The following is a 22116-nucleotide window of genomic DNA, read 5'->3' as shown; positions in this document are numbered from 1 at the left end:
CTGGAAAATTTCTGTACTGATTTTACTCAGCATTCATCTCATGGAATTCCCAGTGAAAGTTTTGTGCAGGTTTTGTGCATCTTTCTCTGACAAGATCAGCTCCATAAGCACTCAATCTTCATTTGGGGAAAATGAAGGGAAATTGGGGAAATGAAGGGAAAACGAAAGGAAATTCCCCCTTCAAAGGGAAAAATACTTCTCTTTTGGATGTATTTCTCCTCTTTCTAAAAAATACTAGATAGTAGAAACTGAGTCACCTACAGTATAAAAATTGTAGCTACAGTACAAAAATAGTCTATAATGCTATGATGCAGAAGCCTACAATACAGGCATATAAGCCACATCTTTAATCTGTTCCATTTCTTGTTTTAACATACATATTTTGTTGGCTGCATTTTGATTTATATTTATAGTCTTTTGTTGCTTTTCTTATGAATCGCACTTGAACAAGCCTATGCTACTTTTGAAGAGATGACATGTTTTCAGATTTTAGAGCAACTAATTAATTCTGAATCAAACTGATACACGGAAAACCAAACACTAACATTTATTGACATTATTTTTTTATTGACAGTACTATTATTCAGTGAGAATATTTCCGGGTCAAGAACCTGCTAATGTCTGGGTGGGCTGGATTACATCTGACTTTCACCAGTATGACACAAGCTTTGACTTGGACAGAGTGCGTACTGTTACAGTTACACTGGGAGATGAAAAAGGGAAAGTTCATGAGAGGTTGGTTACAATTTTATTAAAAAGATACATAGTTTATACCCATAAAAGCAACTAACGATTTATAAACTGTAAATCCACCCCATTTAATGTAGTTGGGTTAATGTAAAAACAAACAAACAACAAATAGGTAAAAGTGTAACTTTACCTGTTTTCTCCTCTTGCTTGTGAAGAAACAGTGGAGTAATGATCTAATCAAATCAATAAGCACTCAAAAGTAAAATAGCACTGCTTTTCTATGTAGCTTCAGACCATGAATCCTGTAAATATTGACTTCTGAGCTGGTACAAAATAGAGCAAGATACCTTGTCATATTTTTGGAACTTTTTGGTTTTGAACAGGTCAAAATTAGTACAACAGCAGGTCCTCTCAGCATTTCAGTTGCGATCCATGCCAGAAACTTTCTGTTATGCTTAACATTAAATGATTTAAAACGTTAATTTGCAAAGGTCAGTTTTGTCTCTTGGAATTTTACAATAGATTTGCACTTGTTCATATTTTGTCATCTTCAGATTTTATTTTTTCAATTATGAAGTCTAGGTTTCATTGAATTTTGTCATTGGTTATGGTGGGGTCCACTTTTTTGAGCCACAAGGCCCTGTTGATTGCAGCCATACAAAGTTGTTCTTAGTCCACTACATAAAGTTTACACACCATCCATAAATAAATTTGTGTTTTGACATTCAGTATAAAACGCAGCAACTGCTATATGGTGTGCGCAGGAGAGAGCATGAGCCCTGGACAAGGACGTAATAATAATGGTCTGGAGATTGGTTGCTTGATTGATGCTGCCAGTGGCCTGCTGACCTTCACAGCTAATGGCAAGGAACTAGGCACGTACTATCAGGTGAGAATTTTTTGATGATGTCTTCCAGTGGGAAGAGAGAAAACCAAATCATCAGACTGCATCTTATTAGAAACTTTTTTACAAGATTGGAAGAAAAAGTAATTGTGGCTGTTATGACAGTGATTTTTCCCTCCTATTTGGATTTTCTGGTGTTTTATTGAAAGGCTTGCACTTACTGACTGTCAATACAGATATTTGGGCAGGAGGGAGGATGTTTATAAGTAATAGAGTTTTGCTGTCTTCAGTGATTATATATTTGTGCATCTTTGATTTAGGTTGAACCAAGTACCAAGTTATTTCCTGCTGTATTTGCTCAAGCTACAAGCCCAAATGTTTTCCAGTTTGAATTGGGAAGAATAAAGGTAAATAATGCTTGGGTTTGTGCAGGTTTAGGACTAATATATCATATCAAATAATCTTCTTTATTTGCTTTTTTGTTGGATTTCTTGGGGGCCATTTGTTGCCTGCAATGTGTTCTTGGTATTGGGCACATTTTTATGATTCCAAGTGTTTGCGTTATTGTCATTTTTATTCTTAACTCAGTTTTAAATGCTTCATGTATTTAAAATACAGTACATTGGATGAGAAGGGTTGTTTGTAACTGATTAGAATTGGCAGACGATATTGCAAAGTCCTGTTGAATTTTCTGCATCTCATCCTTTATAATGAAATGAAATCAGTGTGGCCAGTAAGGCAAATCTCTTATTCTACAAACAGAGCATGGGTTGCTGGTGTATCTGCAGATTAGGTTAGGGTTTTAAAATAGTTCTAAAGTACATTGAAACAGTACACTCAAGTAACCTGAGTTGAAATTTACTTCCTTGCTTTGAATGTGTGAATGTCTAAGAAATCGGAACAGGTAAAAAAAGAGTGGAGTTCAGATTGCTGGTCCAAGGATGTGACTGCACATTCCATTCAAGTTTCTATTTCTAATTTAGCTATTTTAAAAAATTTGTTATGGACAATGCTCTCTTGCCAACAGTTCCCAGCTGGTTTTACGAACTACTGAAAATGTTAACTTCCTGTGCACTGTACTTTAATGTACTATATGTTGAATGTATTTCTTGAAAAATATCTTATATTCATTATTTGGTAAAGATGGTAAAACCGATTGTCTCTTCTGTTGGAATTTTCCAGAATGTAATGCCATTATCTGCTGGCTTGTTCAAAAGTGAACACAAAAACCCAGTCTCTCAATGTCCTCCGCGTCTCCACGTCCAATTTCTGACTCATGTGCTTTGGAGCAGAGTGCCAAACCACTTCTTGAAGGTTGATGTCTCTCGAATCAGTGAACGTCAAGGCTGGATGATACAGTGCCTGAATCCTTTGCAGTTCATGGCCCTTCATATTCCCGAAGAAAACAGGTTGATATTTGTGTATTGAAGTATATCAGAGCTAGGCTGGGATTATGAAGTTAGATACATAATAAAATTTCTATAAGAAAAGCCCGAGGTCATCTCTGTATAACACATGTAAACAAAGGCAGTGTGTTTTGATTTAGCTAACATTAGAAATTAATCTTATTTTTCTATGTTTTAACATCTGCCTCCTTTTGTTGTTTTCAACCTCTCCTAGATTCTCTCTGAACTCTTTAATAGCATATGTAAGTTTTGAACGAAAATGAAAGGAACATTGTTTATAAATTATTAAAGATAATTTGTAAGATAGACAAAGATCTGTTTTTGTAGAGATTTTTTAAGATGTGTGGCCAATTTAATTATTCCATTACTTTAATTTTCCTAAATTTAGTTTAAACAATTGAAAAAATTTAACTTTGTAATGTCCTGGTTACCCAAATGTTTCAGCATTTTGCCAGTGCCAAAAATGAAAATAAGATCACTAAAAAATAGGGAAGAATTCTAAACAAGCAATGTCACTCCCGAATCCTCTGCAAATGATCTGGTTAGTCTGCAACCCCAGATCTAAAAACAGTAAAGGACATAAATATCTCAACTTACGCTAGTTTTGAAACCTTGATTTTCAGTTATCCAAATTCCTGTTTGTAGTATGAAGAATTATTCTGTGTTATTTAAATAATTTTAATCTTTCCCCATTGAAAGTAATTGAAGGAGCGTACTTTAGGAGCGACTTGAATAAATTCCTGATTGAACTTTGCTCTTAGTCCTTGATTTTTAGGTTGACAGTTCTTCTAACATGAAAGCTGAAATGTGGAAAAAGTCCATCCCTAGAACTGATATTGTGCCAATGTTATCCGTAGGGAGAATTTTGAATTCCTTCACTAAAGTAAGTTTTTGCACTGATATGGAATTTACTGTATTGGGATTTTTTTTTCTCTGCAGAACAATTGATATTTTAGAGCTGACAGAACAAGAAGAATTGCTGAAATTTCACTACCATACCCTCCGGTTATATTCAGCTGTCTGTGCTTTAGGCAACAACCGAGTGGCCCATGCTATGTGTAGCCATGTGGATGAATCTCAGCTCCTGTATGCTATTGAGAATAAATATATGCCAGGATTACTACGTGCAGGATATTATGACTTACTTATTGACATCCATCTCAATACCTATGCAACTGCCAGGTTAATGATGAATAATGAATTTATAGTTCCAATGACAGATGAGACCAAGAGTATTACTTTGTTTCCTGATGAAAACAAAAAACACGGCCTCCCTGGTATAGGACTTAGCACTTCATTAAGGCCAAGAATGCAGTTCTCGTCTCCGAGTTTTGTAAGCATTAGCAGTGAATGCTTTCAGTTCAGTCCTGAATTCCCTCTGGAAATCCTAAAGGCCAAAACCATAGAGATGCTGACGGAAGCTGTTCAGGAGGGCAGCCTCCATGTCAGAGATCCAGTTGGAGGTTCTACGGAATTTCTGTTTGTCCCTCTCATCAAACTCTTCTATACCCTCCTAATTATGGGAATCTTCCACAATGAGGATCTGAAACACATCTTGCAGTTGATTGAGCCCCGGGTTTTCAAAGAAGCAGTGAGCCAGGAGGATGAAATTGATTTCTCAGAGAAGGAGCTGAGTCCAGATGAGCTCAAGTCAGAAGAAGGAGAGGAAGAAACCAGAGGGGAACAAGTGCCAAAGGAAGGACTTCTTCAGATGAAACTTCCAGAACCTGTTAAATTACAGGTATAATACTGCTGTGATAGTGGTTGTTCCATTTCTTGACAGATCCTTTTTTCTTCACTTGGTAATTTCTCTTTCAAGGAATACAGCAATTCGATGTTAGTTAAATAGAGAAGTAATTTCCTTACAGGAAATAACAAGATCTAGAATCTTCCTGATGTTATAAACTTGTTCCCTGTAGATCAAACAACTGTTGTTTCATTAAATAGAATTACTTTCTCAATGACATTAACAGGGAATTCTTCATTTTTATGGATCCAGACAGAAAGGAAATTCCCTAGAAGCAAGGAGTAAATCCATTCTCTTATAACTTATATAAAATTTAAGACTTTTATTAGCCTGAGGCCCATAAATCTCTTGCAGATGCCAGATTTTCCTGGTGTAGGATTACTTCACATGTAGTAAATGACAGCATTAAAGATTTCAGTCATTTTATTTGATAGTAATTGTTACTGTAAGGAATCCATCCTTATTTGCATAATATACAGAAGATTTTTCTTAGCTTGCCAACTCTTCTTTCTCTTACAATACTACTTTCTCAGATGTGTCATCTACTTCAGTACCTGTGTGATTGCCAAGTACGGCACAGAATAGAAGCCATTGTAGCATTTTCGGATGATTTTGTGGCCAAGCTTCAAGAGAATCAACGCTTCCGGTACAATGAAGTGATGCAGGCCTTGAACATGTCTGCTGCCCTGACAGCTAGAAAAACGAAAGAATTTCGATCCCCACCTCAGGAGCAGGTACAGCTTACAATGGACAATTTAATTTTTGTTGTGCTCTATGTGTGGCAGAGTTTGATTTTAAAAGTTTCTGTTTTGGACGTGAGTTTCATTTGCCTTTCCTTTGTATTCTTTAAGATTAACATGCTGCTGAACTTTAAAGATGATAAAAATGATTGTCCTTGCCCTGAAGAAATTCGGGATCAACTCTTGGATTTCCATGAAGACCTAATGACACACTGTGGTAAGTCTTGTTACTGAATATTTTCACTTTTTTAATTATATCAGCTTTAGAAGCAATTTTCCTAAATAATTTTACATAGAAACTCCAACTACATAGTCTATAGATTACACTATGTCAATTATAAATATTATAAAGTAAAGATACTCAGCTTGTAGTGAAAACCAAGGAAACGTTCTTATTCTCATATCTGGTCAAACTGGAAAGGGATGCAGTATGTTTTGCTTTGTGAGGGAAAAGGGGTATTTTTCACCCATACAACCATGGGAATTTCTTTGGGCTTAATGCATTGGATAACGCTGTAGCTCATTTGTTATTGAAGGGTTTCCTCTGCCCTATTCCCACTCCCTTGCATAGGTTGGTATAGGTCATCTTTGCTGTATCAAGTTGACTATGACCATGTTAACCACAATATAAGATAATATTAATGACTGATACTTCTCAGACATAAATGAAGATATAGAAGTTTATTATCTATTGAAATAGATTAATAATCAAATGGAGCAGTTAAATTTCTGTGGTTTTGATTTCTTTGCTTTAATTAATAAAAACAATTAAATTCTATTTCATATTAAAATATGAAATATAGTAACAATTTAAATACAAAAATACCAATATAAAAATGAAGTGCCAAAACATGTATTTTAAATGTAAAGCTTATATCCGTGAATACTGCGAATTCAGTTACAGAATATTTTGTTCCAAATGCATGCTTACTTACATTTTGCATTGGGGACTTTGTTGTTTTCCTGTTTGGAGGATGCTCATCCTTTCATTTTACTTCACTACACTATTTTAAAAAAATAAGCAAAAGAGACACTTAGCAGACAGCATGAGCAGACAAACAGCTTAACTTTCACATCATGTCCCATTAGCTAGAAGAAGCTAATGCAGGGATGTGTGGAAGGAAGAAGCTTTGGACAGGAGGATCTCTGCACTTTTCCTCCCGGATTGCATTCCTTATTCAGCCTGGTTTAACTGGAAATAAAATGTTTAATTATTTAATTCACTGCCTTAAAATACTCAAGTAAACAAAACCATGCCATCAATATCTGAATGATAACACATTAATTTTCTTTCTTGGTAGACCAAGCACAGTTTGATATCCTTGTATATCACAAGACAATTTGGTTAGATTGGTCCATCTCAAAGATATTTCCATTACTAAAATAATCACAGATTTATTAAGGTATCATGGAAGGTCTTTAATGCAGCCTTGTACTCCAAACAGAGTCAATGCTGAACTCAGACTTGGTGGCTCAGCGATTTTGCACTTGGGTCTTGAAAGCTTCTAAGCACAGAGATTCCACAATGCCTTTGGGCAACATGTCGCTGGGCTTGAGTGTCCTAATGGTGATTTTTTTTCTGTTTTCTTTATGTCAGTTTGGACCCCTGCCTGTTTTAGTTTGACAATTGTACCTTGTTCCCCTCAGAAGAGAGCTCATCTGCATTTTCTTGCTAACTTCCTTGTAGTTTTTGGTGGACTGCTATTAGGTCCACCATAAAGCTTCTATTCTGCATGTTGACAAACCCAGTTACTTCATTCTGTCCTTATAGGACAAGTGGTCCAGCCACCAATCATCTTGATGGGCCATTGTTGGATGCTCTCCAGCTTTTCAATGTTTTTCTTGTATTGGGTAACGCAAAGCTAGATATAGTGTTCCAGATGTCATCTCATGAGTGCCGAGTACTGGGGAATAATCACTTGCCTTGAGCTAGCGATTATTTTTCTGCTAATACAGGGTATTTTTATCTCTCCTTGCAGTTAGAGTGCACTTCTGACTGGTGTCTGGCTTGCTGTCCAACAGTGCCCCCAAAGTTCTTTTTGCAAAGATGTTTTTTTAACCAGTTCATGCCCAGCCCGTACTGTCACATGGGTTGGTCTGTCCAAGTTGCAAAACTTTGCATTTGTGCTTGCTGAACTTCGAGTAGCCTGTCAGCCTCTTCCTCTACACTGTTGAGCTTCCTGCCCTTCTTTATGTTTTTTGCTCCCCCCAATCACCCACAAAGCTGATGAAGGTGCATAGTGACACTTCAAATGAAATATTTTTATTTTAAATTAAAAAAGAAAAAAGAAGTGGAAAATTCAAAGTAAACCGTAAGTTGACAGAAAATGAAGAGGAAATAAAGAACTTATAACATTTGAAAGGAGTAGAAGCTTTATCTTTCTTCGTGATTTTTCCATTTTTCTTTAGTCTTTTATCATCATTCTCCTCTGTTCAAATTACTTGGTCTTGTTTTGTCATTATTTTTCTTTTCGTTATGGGGAAATAGTAATTTGCATAATCTAGATGTAGAAAATTAATTTTGTGGGTTGGAAGGTGCATTACAGTAGAGGAGATTTACTCGCTCTGTATATTCAAAATACGGCTATTGCAAAATAGGAAAAACAATTACACATCCTGAGTCCTATGTTTGGTTGATTAGCCAGCCACCATTTGGGGATTCACATCTTGTGAAATGTTTGGGAGACACAATTACATTGACAGTTTCCAAATCAGAAAAGTACAACTAGAGCTCAGGGAACAGCATGACTGTGGCAAAACAAACACTTCATTTGAGTAAATTCAGAGCATCTCTGTGTTCTAATTGGTAAGACATTTTGGTGTCTTTCCTGTTAATTAGTTTGGTTTGTAATATGATTTAGTATAAAATACGAAGTTTCTGATGATCCTCACTTAGTTTAGTGTTAATGACTCTCTTAGGACAAAATATAACAAAATAACTTTTAATGGAAATGGAACTGTACTTAATGCAAAAAATCAGACAATTAAAACCAGATGCATTAAATTAAGAAGAATAATGTAATGTCAACATCCTATAAAATTCAAGACTGCTAAAGAACTCCCCACAAAACCCCTAACGTTAGAACTTACATTGGAAACTAAAAAAACAAGAAAAAATAATTGAATGACCTTTTTACTTTGAGCTTATTTTAGTGTGAGTAATAAGTATAGGTCAAGATTTTTAATCCCTTTACAATGTATACATGAATGAATAAAGTTGAAAACATGAGAGAAATGAGGTGACAGGAATCCCATTAATTTCAGCAATGGGAAGTGCAAAGTCCTGCACCCAGGGAGGAATATCCCCATGGAGCAAGGACAGACTAGGGACCAAACTGGAAAGTAGCTTTGCAGAAAAGGACCTGTGGATCCTGGTCGACAGCAAGGTGAGCATGAGCAGCAGTGGGCCTTTGTGGCAAAGAAAGCCAACAGCTGGGCTCCCCAGTAGAACAGAGACATGGACACGCTGGAGTGAGTCCAGGGAGGGGCCATTAAAGATGACTGAATTCTTGGGGCATCTTTCGTACAAGGAGAAACTGAGAGGGCTGGGGTTGTTTAACTTGAAGAAAAAGCTCATGGAGGGGGATTTTATCAATGTGTTGGGCACATACCTGTTGGGCAGGTCAGCATTTCAGGAAAGAATGCTGAGCCAGACTTTCTTCGGTGGTGCTTAGTGATGGTGGCAGCATAAAAGATAACAGGCACAAATTGAAATACAGGAAATTCTACCTTTTTTTTTCTTTTTTTTCTTTTTTTAAATTTTTTTTAGTGTAAGGATGATGGAAGTCAGGAACCAGTAGCCCAGAGGGGTTGTGGAGTCTCCACCTTAGGAGATATTCAAAACCTGACTGGACGTGGTCCTGAGCAACCTGCTGTAATTGAACCTGCTTTGAGCAGGCAGGCTGGACTAAAGGATCCCTAAAGGCTTATTCCAGCCTTAGCTGTTCTGTGATTGTGTAAAGCCTCACATACATTTTTTACATTTTTATAGCTTGTTATAGGAATACCATGAAACAGCCACTGTATTATGGAAGTGGCTACTTTCTTCTGACTGGTAACTAGAAATTACATTTATTGTAACTCTAGTTCTTTCACTTCTGTGATATGTTTTACTGAAAAATCTTTTCGTCTTTACAAATATCAGTTGAACCATACTGTGTCAGTAGGGACTATATCTATGCTTCTGAGCTGCATATGTCTAAAACACTGGCATCAGCATTAGCATGGAAACATGCATACTGGGGAAGTTAACCACAGAAATATATTTACTACATATTTCATGTATAATAAGACACAATCTATACAATAAATTAATAAGATTACGTGATCCTTAGCTGCACTTTCCTGTCTTGCACGTATACCTGATCCATACTTGTTCCAAACTGCTGGTTAAGCATATCCCACATCAAATTGTTTTGTAGTTCTAACAGAGCAGAACAACATAGTTCAGTTTGATTATGTTTGTACATACAAGATATAAAACATGTCTGTAACTTGTTTAATTTTATTCTTTTACTATTTAGTGTTTATTTTTATTTCAGGAATTGAATTAGATGAAGATGGAACCTTGGATGGAAACAGTGATTTAACCATTAGGGGTCGCCTCCTATACCTTATGGAAAAAGTTACATATCTGAAGAAGAAGCAAGCTGAGAAGCCAGTTGATGGTGATGCTAAGACATCCTGTAAGCAAAATTAAATCAGTTTATTGTATCCTAATTCCAAATGGCAAAAGAAGCAGGGGAGGAAGTTCTTCACATATTTTCAGCCAAAACAAGGTGTTTTATTTTACTGAAACATCTGTGCACCTTAAAGTTTGTAGCTCTGACTCAAAACTAGCACAGATGGAATTTTTATGATAGGCAGATTTGTTTCCCAATGGGATGTAGTGGAAAATTTCTTCTACTGGCTTTTTGCCCTTGATCCTTTTTAAAGTCATCATTTTTCCAGAATGTATTTTGCTTTTTGTAAAATTAGTGCAGACTTAATAACTGTAGGAAGGTCCTGATTAAGAGAACTTGCTCATAAAATCAGCTGTAGCAGCTTCAAATCAGTATTTGCATGAAGATTGCCACATTAAAGATGACTGTGCAATTAGACTGTAATTTGCAAAGCTGTACTTAGGAGAAGCCTCCTCCCCAAACTAACAGCCAAGATTTGCTGACTGTGACTCTTGTTTTGTCACTTTTCTGACACTTTTTGCCTTTCTGTCTTGATAAGGATCATTGCCAGTGGCATCCAAGTTCTGCACTTGGTGCCAACTGACTATGGAATTTTATTTTTTACTTGTCAATACTGATTTTATTTTTTGCCTTTGTTATGGTGGGTGGCACTTTCAAATGTCCTAATTTTTTATGCTGCTCCCCTGTTAGCAGGAATGAATTTCTGGGCACACAGTTTAGGGGTTCTGACTTTGGTAAAAAACTTGGTTTCCATCATTGACCACAAAGAATTCCTAGGGAGACTGGCCTTTTAACTTGGTTGCTTAATGTAGGTGCCTAAAGTTCTGGAATGAGAAGATTTCCCTAGAGTACTTATAATGAAATGGCTTCTTAACTGCCAGTTATTAGTGTTAGCTTAGTGTTCTATAAGTAGAAATATTTTTGGCCTTCTAAAAATGTGCTTTCTAGCTTTGCAGTTTATAACTGTTATTTCAGTTATCAGGAAGTAATAATTAGAGGCTAGGTCTATGCAGAAAGTGGTGATGAATCCTACAGTTTCCTAATTATTTTTTTTTAGAGCTTAAATCTCTCTCTCGCTCATGGTAGTAGAAAGACAGTATTGTATTAAACTAATTCCAAGCAACCCTTCAGAGCAAATAAGCACTCACACAACTCAGTACTGTGGTGGCTAGGCTGCTTGGGTTCTTCATTTGCAAGCAAGATAACAGCCAGACCTACAGGTAGGTGGGATACAGTATTGCAGTTATCAAAACAGGAGCCAAATGACGGCCTGCTCATGTGATTCCTCACAAAAAACAAAGAAAGCTTAGTATTCTGTTCCTTCTTGTTAGTATTTATTTCAGTCCTTTTGAAATATCAACCTGAACGCATTTCACCCTTTTACTTATTTTTAAAGTGTTTTTACTCTAAAAAATACTGTACTATGTGACAATGGAAACACCTATAGTATAGTGTTTGGACAGTAACAATAAAATCATAGCATCAAATACAGTACTATTGTTCTTTTTTCCCTTTACCCTGTATTATCACATCTTAGCACAAATTCTCTTCTTTGTTAAACTTTCTCTTTTCTGTAAATTCCAGTCGCTTCGATATTTTTCTTTAAGTACTTTTATTAGGGTTTTTTGTTGTTTGAGTTTAGCCTGGAATTGCATCTGGTTTACTCCAAAATTATGTTACAGTCTCAACACATAGATTTCTAATTTGAAAATATTTTTAATGTTTGGTCTGCATGAGCCACCTTCTTCATCATCAGGATATTTATTAGGCATTTTATTGAACTTCAGGAGGGATTATCAAATTTCCCTTGTCAAACTTTTGCTGTTATCCGCTTGACATGGAAATAAATTGTTTAGTTAGGTAAGTACTAACGGTGAAATTCTCCAGTGTGTAAATATCAGGATATCTCAAGAGAATCCTGAGTTGATCTGACAAGAGTCTTGCAAACCTGAACGGAAGTTTCCTGAGGTGGGGAAAAAAAACATTATTCAATTGTCTGTATCAAATACTTTGCCTTGACTGTTAGTTCACGAGTAATTTTTCTAAACAGTAGTCTCAAATCTTAAATGACGTTGTCATTTTAACATACGACTTTCCCAAATATAAAACTAATAAAGATTGTCAGTGAGAATACCAGATATTAGTTCTTGTTTCATTAGAGACTGAATTCAAAATATTCAAATGATGGTTTGCCATTTATTTGATTGGAGTCTCTTCATTTCTATTTCTTTTGAAAGGCCTTTGGTTTTAGCAAAGGATTAAGTTAAATTATTCTGGTTTGTACATTATGAAGTTTTGAGTGGATACAGAGCTTAGACATGTAAATAAGCATTACAGCATTTACATGTGCTACCAATATATTTTTCCAGTCTTCATAATATGTAAGAAAAACCCTCAGACCTGAATTCCTGGAAAATCTTGAAAGCAATATGTAGAAATAAATTTGGTAACTTTGTGAGCATCTTGTATGTCTTTGTAATTTTTTATGTTATCAGATTTATTTTCTGTATTTTAACTTTAAATACAGGCTTTTGGTTTTGAGATGTTTCTGCTTCTCTGATTTTATTTTCCTTTGATAGTCTGCTAAAGAAATACCAAGTAAAAAGTGCTTAACAATTGAATTCATTCCAGTTCATGTTGCATAATGGGTTCTTAGGGACTACTAGTACAGAGATGAACAATTAATGGTAATTTTTTGATTTATGTATTTTCTTCACAGCTACTCTTCAGCAGTTGATTTCAGACACAATGGTACGCTGGGCCCAGGAATCAGTGATAGAAGACCCAGAGTTAGTGAGGGCCATGTTTGTATTGCTACATCGTCAATACGACGGCATCGGTGGCCTGGTTCGAGCCCTACCAAAGACCTACACCATAAATAGTGTGTCTGTGGAAGACACAATCAATCTTCTGGCATCTCTCGGCCAAATCCGTTCCTTGCTTAGTGTCAGAATGGGGAAGGAGGAAGAGAAACTTATGATTCGTGGATTAGGGTAAATAACTAGAGTGTGTAACAACTCTTCATTTACAAATATTTGCTGTTATTTGCTGTATGGTTATGGCCAAGGTTACACATGAATTTTGAATGTGAAAAGTCTATATAGGTGTAAATGCAAACACTGGTATCACTTGTGTACTATCTTCAGTTGTAATGTACAGCCTTTGCAGTATAGTATTATATGCATCGTTTTTGGAGAGAAGCAAATGACATCTGTAAGACATCTTGTGAGAAAAGTTGAAAACAAGTATGTAATGTTTTATGATATTACAACATATCTCTTGTTACTATATTTTAAACAGTATGGCTGTGGAGAATCCTATCAAGAATACTGTCCATTTTATGTGAATGCAGTGGCTGGTAGCTGTTGACGCGTACAATTCTCCCCAGCAGTCAGCTAATGGAGTTTTGTCTACCTGTGTTTGTAGATGTTCCATCTTTTTATTGCACTGAATGTAGTTGGCATTATTTGAACTATTAAGTAGTTCACCCAGTCTTATTTTTCATAATTATATGATTAATAATAGTGAAATACAGCCTAATAAAGAGTATAGTTGGAGAAAACAGTACAGAAAACGTGCTCATCTCTACTAGCAGAGTTTATCTTTTTCCTCTCATTTTTTTCAAAGAAATGTTACCAGCTTATTGAAAACCTCAAATATCCAAATAATGTCTATATGTAATTTTGTAGCATCATTGTGAACAATGCCTATTTCTTAGCTTGCCAGCAGGTCCCATCAACGTTCCCTGGTTATTGCAATGTTCAGCATGTTCAGCATACTCATGCTAAGGCTTTGGCAAAGGGGAAAGTTCATCACCAGTCAAGAGACACAAAATGCTGGTGTTTCTAAATCTACCTTTGTATTTCAAATTTGAGTTGTTACATTTCACTTAAGGTAACAAAGTCTAAAATGAGTGAGTGATTACTAGATTCTGGAACTGTGCCGGGGAAAAAACAATCTCAGAGGAGTTTTCATTTCATGTTCTGCGTTTGTTTTGTTCTTTTACATTTTTTTACTCAAGAGTTTCTGCTATGAATTAAAAGCTAAGATTTTGTGAATCCGATTTAGTTTTAACAAAGTTTTTGGTGACATGTGGAAGTCTGGTGTAAGAAAGAAAGAACACTTTCTGTTTAGCTAGTGTTCTCACTGCCCGTTCCTATCACCCTTCTTGGTAGCCTGTATCATAGTCTTGTTTATCTTGTAGGTTACCCAGCTGTGCCATTTGTACCTTATATAGCCTAACCTGGGCTCCAGCATCTATTTAGAAATGCCAAGTTTTTTGCTGCGAGTGGAAAGTATTCCTTTCTTCCATCTGAGAGATGGAACTGTCGCTCATTCCTGCCTAAAAACTCAGTTTCCTCAAAAATGCTGTTAAGACTTCTTTTTTTTCTTAAGTGTTACATTTCATAATGTGGTCCACAGGTAAACAAAACACTGAAAGTGGATGTACTTTCTAAAGTAGTGTAATACTGCTGGCCAGCCCCTGAGGCGATGTTTTGACTTTCTGTCCTTTATTATTTATGTAAAAGAAAGCTGCTGTAAACAAATCAAGAGATTAGAATGACTTGGCAGATTGATACCATTGAGGTCTTTTTCCACAGCTTGAAGCATTAGTGCAGAAAGGACATGTGGTATGGATAGCTTTTGGAGGCAGGGCCTGTCCTCTATCATCTCTTGATATGAAGGCTTTGGGGGTAAAATCAGCTAATCTTTCTGGGAGTTACTGGGAGCCAAAAATTCTGATAACGCCACCTACATCAGACATATTGCATGCATTCTTTTGCATGACTGATAGTTGCAGATTTGTAGCTTTTAGAGTGATGGAACAGTCTTCTTAATGTCTCATCTTTTATAAGGCTGAAATTTTCCTTGCCTGATTGCAGGAGTTTTAGGTCAGATAAAAAAAGACTGCTAAAAAACACACAGTGGAATTTGACCACTATTTTTTATAGTGACTTGTTAGTCCTTTTCTCCCATGACCTGAATGCTTTCATATTTATTTATGAATTCTGTATCATTTCAAGACTAATTACAGTTTTTAGAAATTTAATTACTTTTTAAACCAGGCATTTTTATTGGACATAACACATCTAATAAAATATTGACATTATATTCTTCAGGACTGATTTTAAATTGTGTGAATCTGTTCTGCTCAAGTATGTAGGAGAGAAGAGGTTTTTTGAGCAGTAACTCATGAAGTAAGGTTAATATTTAAGCAGCTTCTTTTTCTGATGCTTAGAGGATAGCTGGATATACATTTTTTCCCTACAATTGTTTTTTCTTGGTTTTGATGGTGGATGTCAAATGTCTCAAAATTAAAGTATTCTGAAAAGAACGCTTTGTCAAAAATATTGATTAGTTGAATTTAAAATTTAAGCTAATATAGCAGTTTTGATTATGCTCTTGTCAGAAAATATTTTTAGATCTGGAATTAAATTTCTAATGAAAATAGAAGAGCATCCTACTTTGGGTGTAATCAAGTGGTAATTAGGGCAATAACTATAATATGGGAAAAGAAAGGTCAGGTACTTCCACAATGTGCGTAGGAAAATAGACAATCAGGGGAGACTGAGACTCGGCCTGAAAAATCCCTGAGGTAATTTTTCACCTCAGGTGGTGAAGAATTGCACAGTAAATCAGCTTTGCAAATAACATGATAGGTAAACTATTGGTCCATAACATTTTAATCCAATTTTTTATTTTGTTTTCCTGTAGAGACATCATGAATAATAAAGTATTTTACCAACATCCAAATCTCATGAGAGCTTTAGGCATGCATGAAACTGTCATGGAAGTGATGGTAAATGTGCTTGGTGGAGGAGAATCCAAGGTAAAGCAATTCACTGTTAGAAGACAGAGTTTAGAATATGTCTGTTCACGGCTTTATCCTGTAAGGTGCTGAGCAGTTACTGGAGGTAGTGAGGCTGTAACCTCTTACTGATTTCCATTAGCACAATTGTTGATTAAATTTTTAGAAGGATGTTTTCTTCCATTGTAGAGGAAGATATAATTAGCATTGTCATTTCGTATGCTTTATAGAAAAAACTGCAAGTAGCACTTTATATACTTACTTATTACTGGGTTTTAAAGGGGAGATCTTTTTAGAAACTAATTAAAAATCAATGCAATATTACTCTGAATCTGAGCATTCACATTCTTCCATGTTTGAATCTAGAATTTATGGGTGAGTCCAGCTCTTGTTTCTCAGGCTCGTACCTTGATCTTTGGGACTTAAGGAGTTATTTCCTTGTTGAGAAAGCCCTGTTGATTCCAGGGTGAATCAACACCTCCTTAACTTCACTGAGGAGCAATGAATACAATGCATAAATATTAGTGGGTTAAAAGGCTGTTACGTAAATGATATTTTGCGAGTTTTATGCCTGAGAGTCTGAGCTTCAGTCTTTTCTTATTTGCTTCTTAGGAAATCACTTTTCCAAAGATGGTGGCAAATTGCTGTCGTTTTCTATGTTATTTTTGCCGTATCAGCAGACAGAATCAAAAAGCTATGTTTGATCATCTTAGCTATTTATTGGAAAACAGCAGTGTTGGCCTTGGTAAGTAATAAATGTGTGGCTTTTGAGATTGAGATTTGAGAAACCAAAATCTTAAAACTTTCTGCTGATTTTTGTGTGTGTGTATATAGCCACCTGTGCTTTTCCTCATCCTTCTGTGCCCTCTGTTTGTGTTGAAGTTTCTCCTTTACCCAGTGTAAAAATATCTTCATTAACTGTATTGCTAACTCCAAACAAACCCTTGACACTAGCATTAAGTTGAGGTAATTTAGTATATGCTTTTTTGTATGTTAAGAGAGACGTTAAGAGAGAGTCAGTGTTTAGTTGCACATTTTGAGGAACAGAACAAAATCCTGATTTTGATGAAGAGAATCATAAATAAGTATTGGCAACATTTCATTAGGCCTTAGTTACATAAACTGCTCAGTATACTTGTGTCACTGGGAGAAATACAGAGGTTATTTGCTTGGGTATGTGCGTATAGATGCCCAGAAATCAATCTTGAAATTTTCTTAAAATGTCAGCCTTTCTTTTCTAGGCTGAAGTGTTATAGAGGAGACATATTTATCTTTTATTTAATTTAGTACTTATAATTGAAAATAGATAATTATTTAGAATCATCATAGTAATTTTTTTAAATGATCACAAATTGCTTATTAATGTACATGTACAGGACAGAAGCATAAACTAAAAATCTTTTTGGAGAGAAAGTGTCCAAATCAAATGTATTTGGAATGTTATTACCAAAACTTTAGCTTTTTCTAATGCTATAATGACTGCCATTTTTTTAAGAAATAGGTAACACATAATCTTACATTTTAAAGCTTAAAGATGTTTTAGCTATGAATGCCTTGGTCTTCAGAGCATTCACCATGAGCCTATAATGTTTTAGCCATAGTTACATACCTTAATTGTTTGATCTGCTGGTTTTACAAATGCTGGTCTTGTAGCAACAAATGGATCAGACTCTGAGGCTTCACTTTCTGCGTGGTGGTTAAGCTGATGGTGTGAGCCATGATCAGGCTGCTGTCATCTGAGCAGGTCTGATAATTTGGGGTTGTTGAAAGGGACAGGAGAAAACCACCAGACATTCAATTGTGCTGTCTTCGGCAGCACATACGCTAAAATTGGAGCAATATGGAGAAGATTAGCATGGCCACTGTGCAAGGCCGACACACAAATTCGTGAAGCGTTCCATATTTTAGGGAAGTGATGACAGCACCAAGCCTTTTAGAGTTCAAAGAGTGTCGGGACAATGCTCTTAGTCATATGGTTTAGCGTTAGGTAGTCCTCCAAGGAGCAGGGAGTTGGACCTGGTAATCTTTATGGCTCTCTTCCAACTCGAGATATTCTATAATTCTTTTCTATAGTTTTATATTTTCTATTTCAATACATCTGATTAAATATCAGTGGTTTAGGTATAAAATCCCCACTAACTTTTCCTCAAAATGAAGTTGTGTCAGTTAGGAAAATTAGAAGGAATGAGATCTTAAAGTATTTGATGAGAATAGGAACGTGTAAGAAAAGTTGTTTCTAGCTTGAACATCTACATTGTATTTTGATTTCATATCAATGTCAAATTTCATGCAAGTACATGATGATTTATTATAAACTGAGTGGTATAAATGGTATGTTTATAATCGTGCTAAGTAATGACAAAATGTTATATTTTATTAAAAAAAGCAATTGTTAATGTATTTCCTATGAATTTTTGGGGTTTTATTACATTGGTGTTGAAACTAAATGTTACTTTAACAGCCTCTCCTTCTATGCGAGGATCAACTCCTTTAGATGTTGCAGCAGCCTCTGTGATGGATAACAATGAACTTGCACTAGCTTTAAGGGAGCCTGATCTGGAGAAGGTTGGTAGCTTCTTTATTAAGCACTTTTTCCCCTGCAGAGGGGGGAAGATTCCTGTTTTCTGGAGTAATCAAAATCTGAGATTGTAAGAATTTTATGGGAGTTTTAGGTACCTTTCAGAGGAAGACTGTCAGGATCTGATTGTTTGTTCTTTCTGTTGGTGGTCTGGATAGTTGAACTGAGTTTATGGCTATTATACACACAAGTGTATTCCAAAAGGAATTGCCTCGAGCAATAGTGGAGTCCACACCCAACAAAACTTTATTGCTAATATCTTTCTTTGTTGTTCTGTCTTGGTGGTGACATGCAGTGGTGGCATAATGCAATAGGTGTTACTAGAAGCTTACAATATATGACAAATTTTCATAGAGATACCTAGCTATATCTGTCTGTGTATTTTCCTAATATATAAAGATGCTTCAGCAAAGATTGAATGAATTGGGATTAATTAGATTAAAGAATGAAAAACTCAGGTGAGCATCTGACAATTGTGTAGGCTATGTAAATTGCTGTTGCAAGAAGGAATAGAATAATGGTTACTATGTTGGTGGATAAGAAAAGTGGCTTAAATAATGGAAAGGCAGATTCAAAATAGATATTAAAAAACTTTCTAATAGAAGGTTAGACAGTGGAAATACATTGTCCAATGTGTTCGTGAAGACCTCCAATTCTGGAGATGCTATAACCTTCACAGGAAAGCATCTGTCAGGAGTAATATTAAGTGTAGATGATCCTTTCTTGGAACAGGAAGATGGACCATGTTTGTTTAAAAGGACATTTTCAGACATATTGTTCTTATAAATGGTCAGCAAAAAAAGAAGCTGTCTGAACTGGTTAAAAGCTATGCTTACAATTCAGAAAGGGGAGGGACAGCTGAAAACTACTACTGAAACTCTAGATCTGAATTACAGGGAGTGTTACTGATGTGTGTTTAAAAAGGAAGGAAGAAAAAAGGCAAGGGAAAAGGAATGGTTAAAATAAAAGAGTAGACCTGTGAGTTATATTAGAAGACATGTTTTCAAATATGGTTAGCGTGTAGTTGGGGAATATTACAAAACTGGCAAATTGTTAACACTGCAAGAGAAATGGCATATAGGTAGCAAAGGAGTGATTTAGAGAGAGGAAAAATGGAATTGAGATAAGTAAGGTCTTGCAGTTCATGGCAAAAGTAGGAAAAGGCTGGGAAAGTGAACTAAGAAAGAGGCTACTCTTCTGATTTGCCCGAAGTATGATATGGTTTTGTTGGGAATGGGGACACCATATCTGAGACATTGTATGAGGATACTTCCCTTTGAAACTACACTTCTTTTCTACAATCAATATATTTTTCGTCTTACCTTACTTTTAGGTGGTTCGCTACTTGGCTGGATGTGGACTGCAGAGTTGTCCTTTGTTGATTTCTAAAGGCTACCCAGACATCGGATGGAATCCAGTTGAAGGAGAGCGATATTTAGATTTTCTTCGCTTTGCTGTTTTTTGCAATGGTAGAGTAGAAGCCTATAAATTTTATAACTTCCTCTAACGTTCAAATGAATTTGTCATCTAAAATAATAATACAAGCCAACACGATAAGTTACCATAAATTTAAAGGACAATTTGCAGAAATAGTAGAATTATGCAAGACACATAGTAACTTAGATGCCCGTTTCACAAGTTATATAGGTTCCTACAAGCCTATGTCCCATTTTTAAGATCCATCTTTAGTCTTTCAAATGCCCATCTCCTTTGGAAATAGAGCAGAAAGTCCTAAATCTTTTTCTGGTAAGACTCATGCTAGACATAGAGCCAAACCTCCATCTTTTGATGAAGATTTAGATAGTCCAATTTTAGTGTTTAGCAGCTATATTGGTCCCCTCATTAACTCTCACACTTGACTGTGAGTCTTCACTACAAATCAGTAGCTTTAGTGATGCTTTAAAAATCCTTTATTATATAGTTACTTCTTTGGCTCTGTTTGATTTTGTATTAAATCACAGGTGTTATTTCATAGCTTTTAGTACAATAATAGAGGAGTATGTTTGTGTGTTTATGTAACTTTGTCGTGATATTTAAACTGTTTTGTAGTTAAGATGCATGCATTCTGCACTTTTGTGTACCTTTTTCTGATTATATTTCAGAAGTCTTTTTGATATAATCTTAAGTCCTTGATATTTGTTCTATGTGGTAGGAGAGAGTGTGGAGGAGAATGCTAATGTTGTAGTCAGACTGCTTATACGTCGACCGGAATGTTTTGGTCCAGCTCTAAGAGGAGAAGGAGGCAATGGGTTACTTGCTGCCATGGAGGAAGCAATACAAATATCAGAAGATCCAACAAGAGATGGACCTTCCCCAAGTAATGGATGTAGTAAAACCCTGTAGGTGCAGTGGAAATGTTTACATTGCCATCGTTTTTGTTTATTGGTTTTATAATCTTAGTCATGAAATGACTTGTTTGTTTTAACATGTGAATTATCAGATGGATTCTTCCTTGGATGCTGTGGAGGGTAGAGATTTGTCTTCTGCCAAATAGTGCTTCCTCTGCACTGTTAAGTTAAATAACTCTCTCTAAATATTAAATCCTCTTTAGAATGCTCTTTGTTCTTTGTCAGTCAGTTAAGAATCAATCCCCTGATGCAAAATGAGACAGATAAATGGTAATTACATAGATGTCACTACAATCTTTTATGGACAAATTCCATTCTATGTGAGTCTGCTAAAAGGCCACTAGTTAACAGGAAGCCACTATGTGTAAGCCGTTACACCTATGAGCAGATTTTCTTTATTTATTGATGGTGTAAAAACTTCATTGTATTTTTTTCATCTTTTAATTGTTTTAATATTTAACTAATTACAGTGAAATGGAAGAACAAGAAGATGACACTATTCACATGGGAAATGCAATCATGACCTTCTATGCTGCTTTGATTGATCTCTTAGGACGTTGTGCCCCTGAAATGCATGTAAGTTTTATGTCTTCATGCATTGGAAAGTAAAGGCATAATTGTTTTACTGATTGTTCAGTGGTTTTCTGTTTGGCTTTTTCACAGTAACACGTTATCAGGTATTAAAGCAATGATATGGCTACATAGTGTCTTAATATACATAATGTGTTTATCTGCTAATTTGCAAGGAATTTCTGTAAACTACTCAGAAGCTGTTCTTTTTAAAGGAATTATTCCATTGCTTTTCTTATTACTGTTCCCTGTGGTTGGTCTTCAACAACATTCTGTCATTAATATTATTTGATTGCCATTTTGACAATCAAACTCCTCAAATTTCCCTATTTATTGTGGTGGTGTAGAGTGATTATTTCTTTTTTTAAACTATGATTTTACTTTCTTCGCATACTTATTTAAACAAACTGTTTAAATTGCATATAAAAGAGTAAATATTGTAGGGCATTCTTTTAGAAAGTAGGAATAAACGTTGTCCCTGGACAGACACACTGATATCTCATAATCTTTATCCACACTGACAAGCCTTCTCAAAGTTAAGATATCACTATTTCAGGCATTAGATACAAAGAATTAGACAGTCACACCATAAAAACCAAGCCCTTACCACTTAGGAACTAAGAGCTTGACACTATTTGAAAATATTTGTTGTTTACCTTCCTGTTCTTCAGAAATTTTACTTAGTTATGCATAGTTTTCAAT

The 22116-nt window shown here is 35.6% G+C and overlaps 1 protein-coding gene and 1 non-coding gene across 8 annotated transcripts in view; both read left to right on the top strand.

Moving 5' to 3' along the window:
- Nucleotides 1-22116, top strand: part of RYR2 (ryanodine receptor 2) — a 424514-nt gene that overhangs the window by 274081 nt on the left and 128317 nt on the right. For all 7 annotated transcript variants that reach the window (XM_063328961.1, XM_063328960.1, XM_063328958.1 and 4 more), the window contains 15 exons: nucleotides 575-735; nucleotides 1420-1579; nucleotides 1855-1941; nucleotides 2717-2943; nucleotides 3880-4681; nucleotides 5221-5421; nucleotides 5539-5644; nucleotides 9969-10112; nucleotides 12829-13102; nucleotides 15825-15939; nucleotides 16531-16663; nucleotides 18380-18483; nucleotides 19830-19965; nucleotides 20649-20835; nucleotides 21315-21420. In XM_063328961.1, the coding sequence (XP_063185031.1) occupies nucleotides 575-735; nucleotides 1420-1579; nucleotides 1855-1941; nucleotides 2717-2943; nucleotides 3880-4681; nucleotides 5221-5421; nucleotides 5539-5644; nucleotides 9969-10112; nucleotides 12829-13102; nucleotides 15825-15939; nucleotides 16531-16663; nucleotides 18380-18483; nucleotides 19830-19965; nucleotides 20649-20835; nucleotides 21315-21420 (2943 nt within the window). The remainder of the gene's footprint in view (nucleotides 1-574; nucleotides 736-1419; nucleotides 1580-1854; nucleotides 1942-2716; nucleotides 2944-3879; nucleotides 4682-5220; nucleotides 5422-5538; nucleotides 5645-9968; nucleotides 10113-12828; nucleotides 13103-15824; nucleotides 15940-16530; nucleotides 16664-18379; nucleotides 18484-19829; nucleotides 19966-20648; nucleotides 20836-21314; nucleotides 21421-22116) is intronic.
- Nucleotides 17719-17825, top strand: LOC134514018 (U6 spliceosomal RNA). Its single transcript, XR_010070605.1, has one exon. It is a non-coding gene; the product is annotated as a U6 spliceosomal RNA (small nuclear RNA).

Source organism: Chroicocephalus ridibundus, chromosome 3 (assembly GCF_963924245.1).
Source record: "Chroicocephalus ridibundus chromosome 3, bChrRid1.1, whole genome shotgun sequence".
Lineage (NCBI taxonomy): Eukaryota > Metazoa > Chordata > Aves > Charadriiformes > Laridae > Chroicocephalus > Chroicocephalus ridibundus.
The sequence above is the reverse complement of the archived record's forward strand: the minus strand, read 5'-3'. Positions and strand labels throughout refer to the sequence as shown.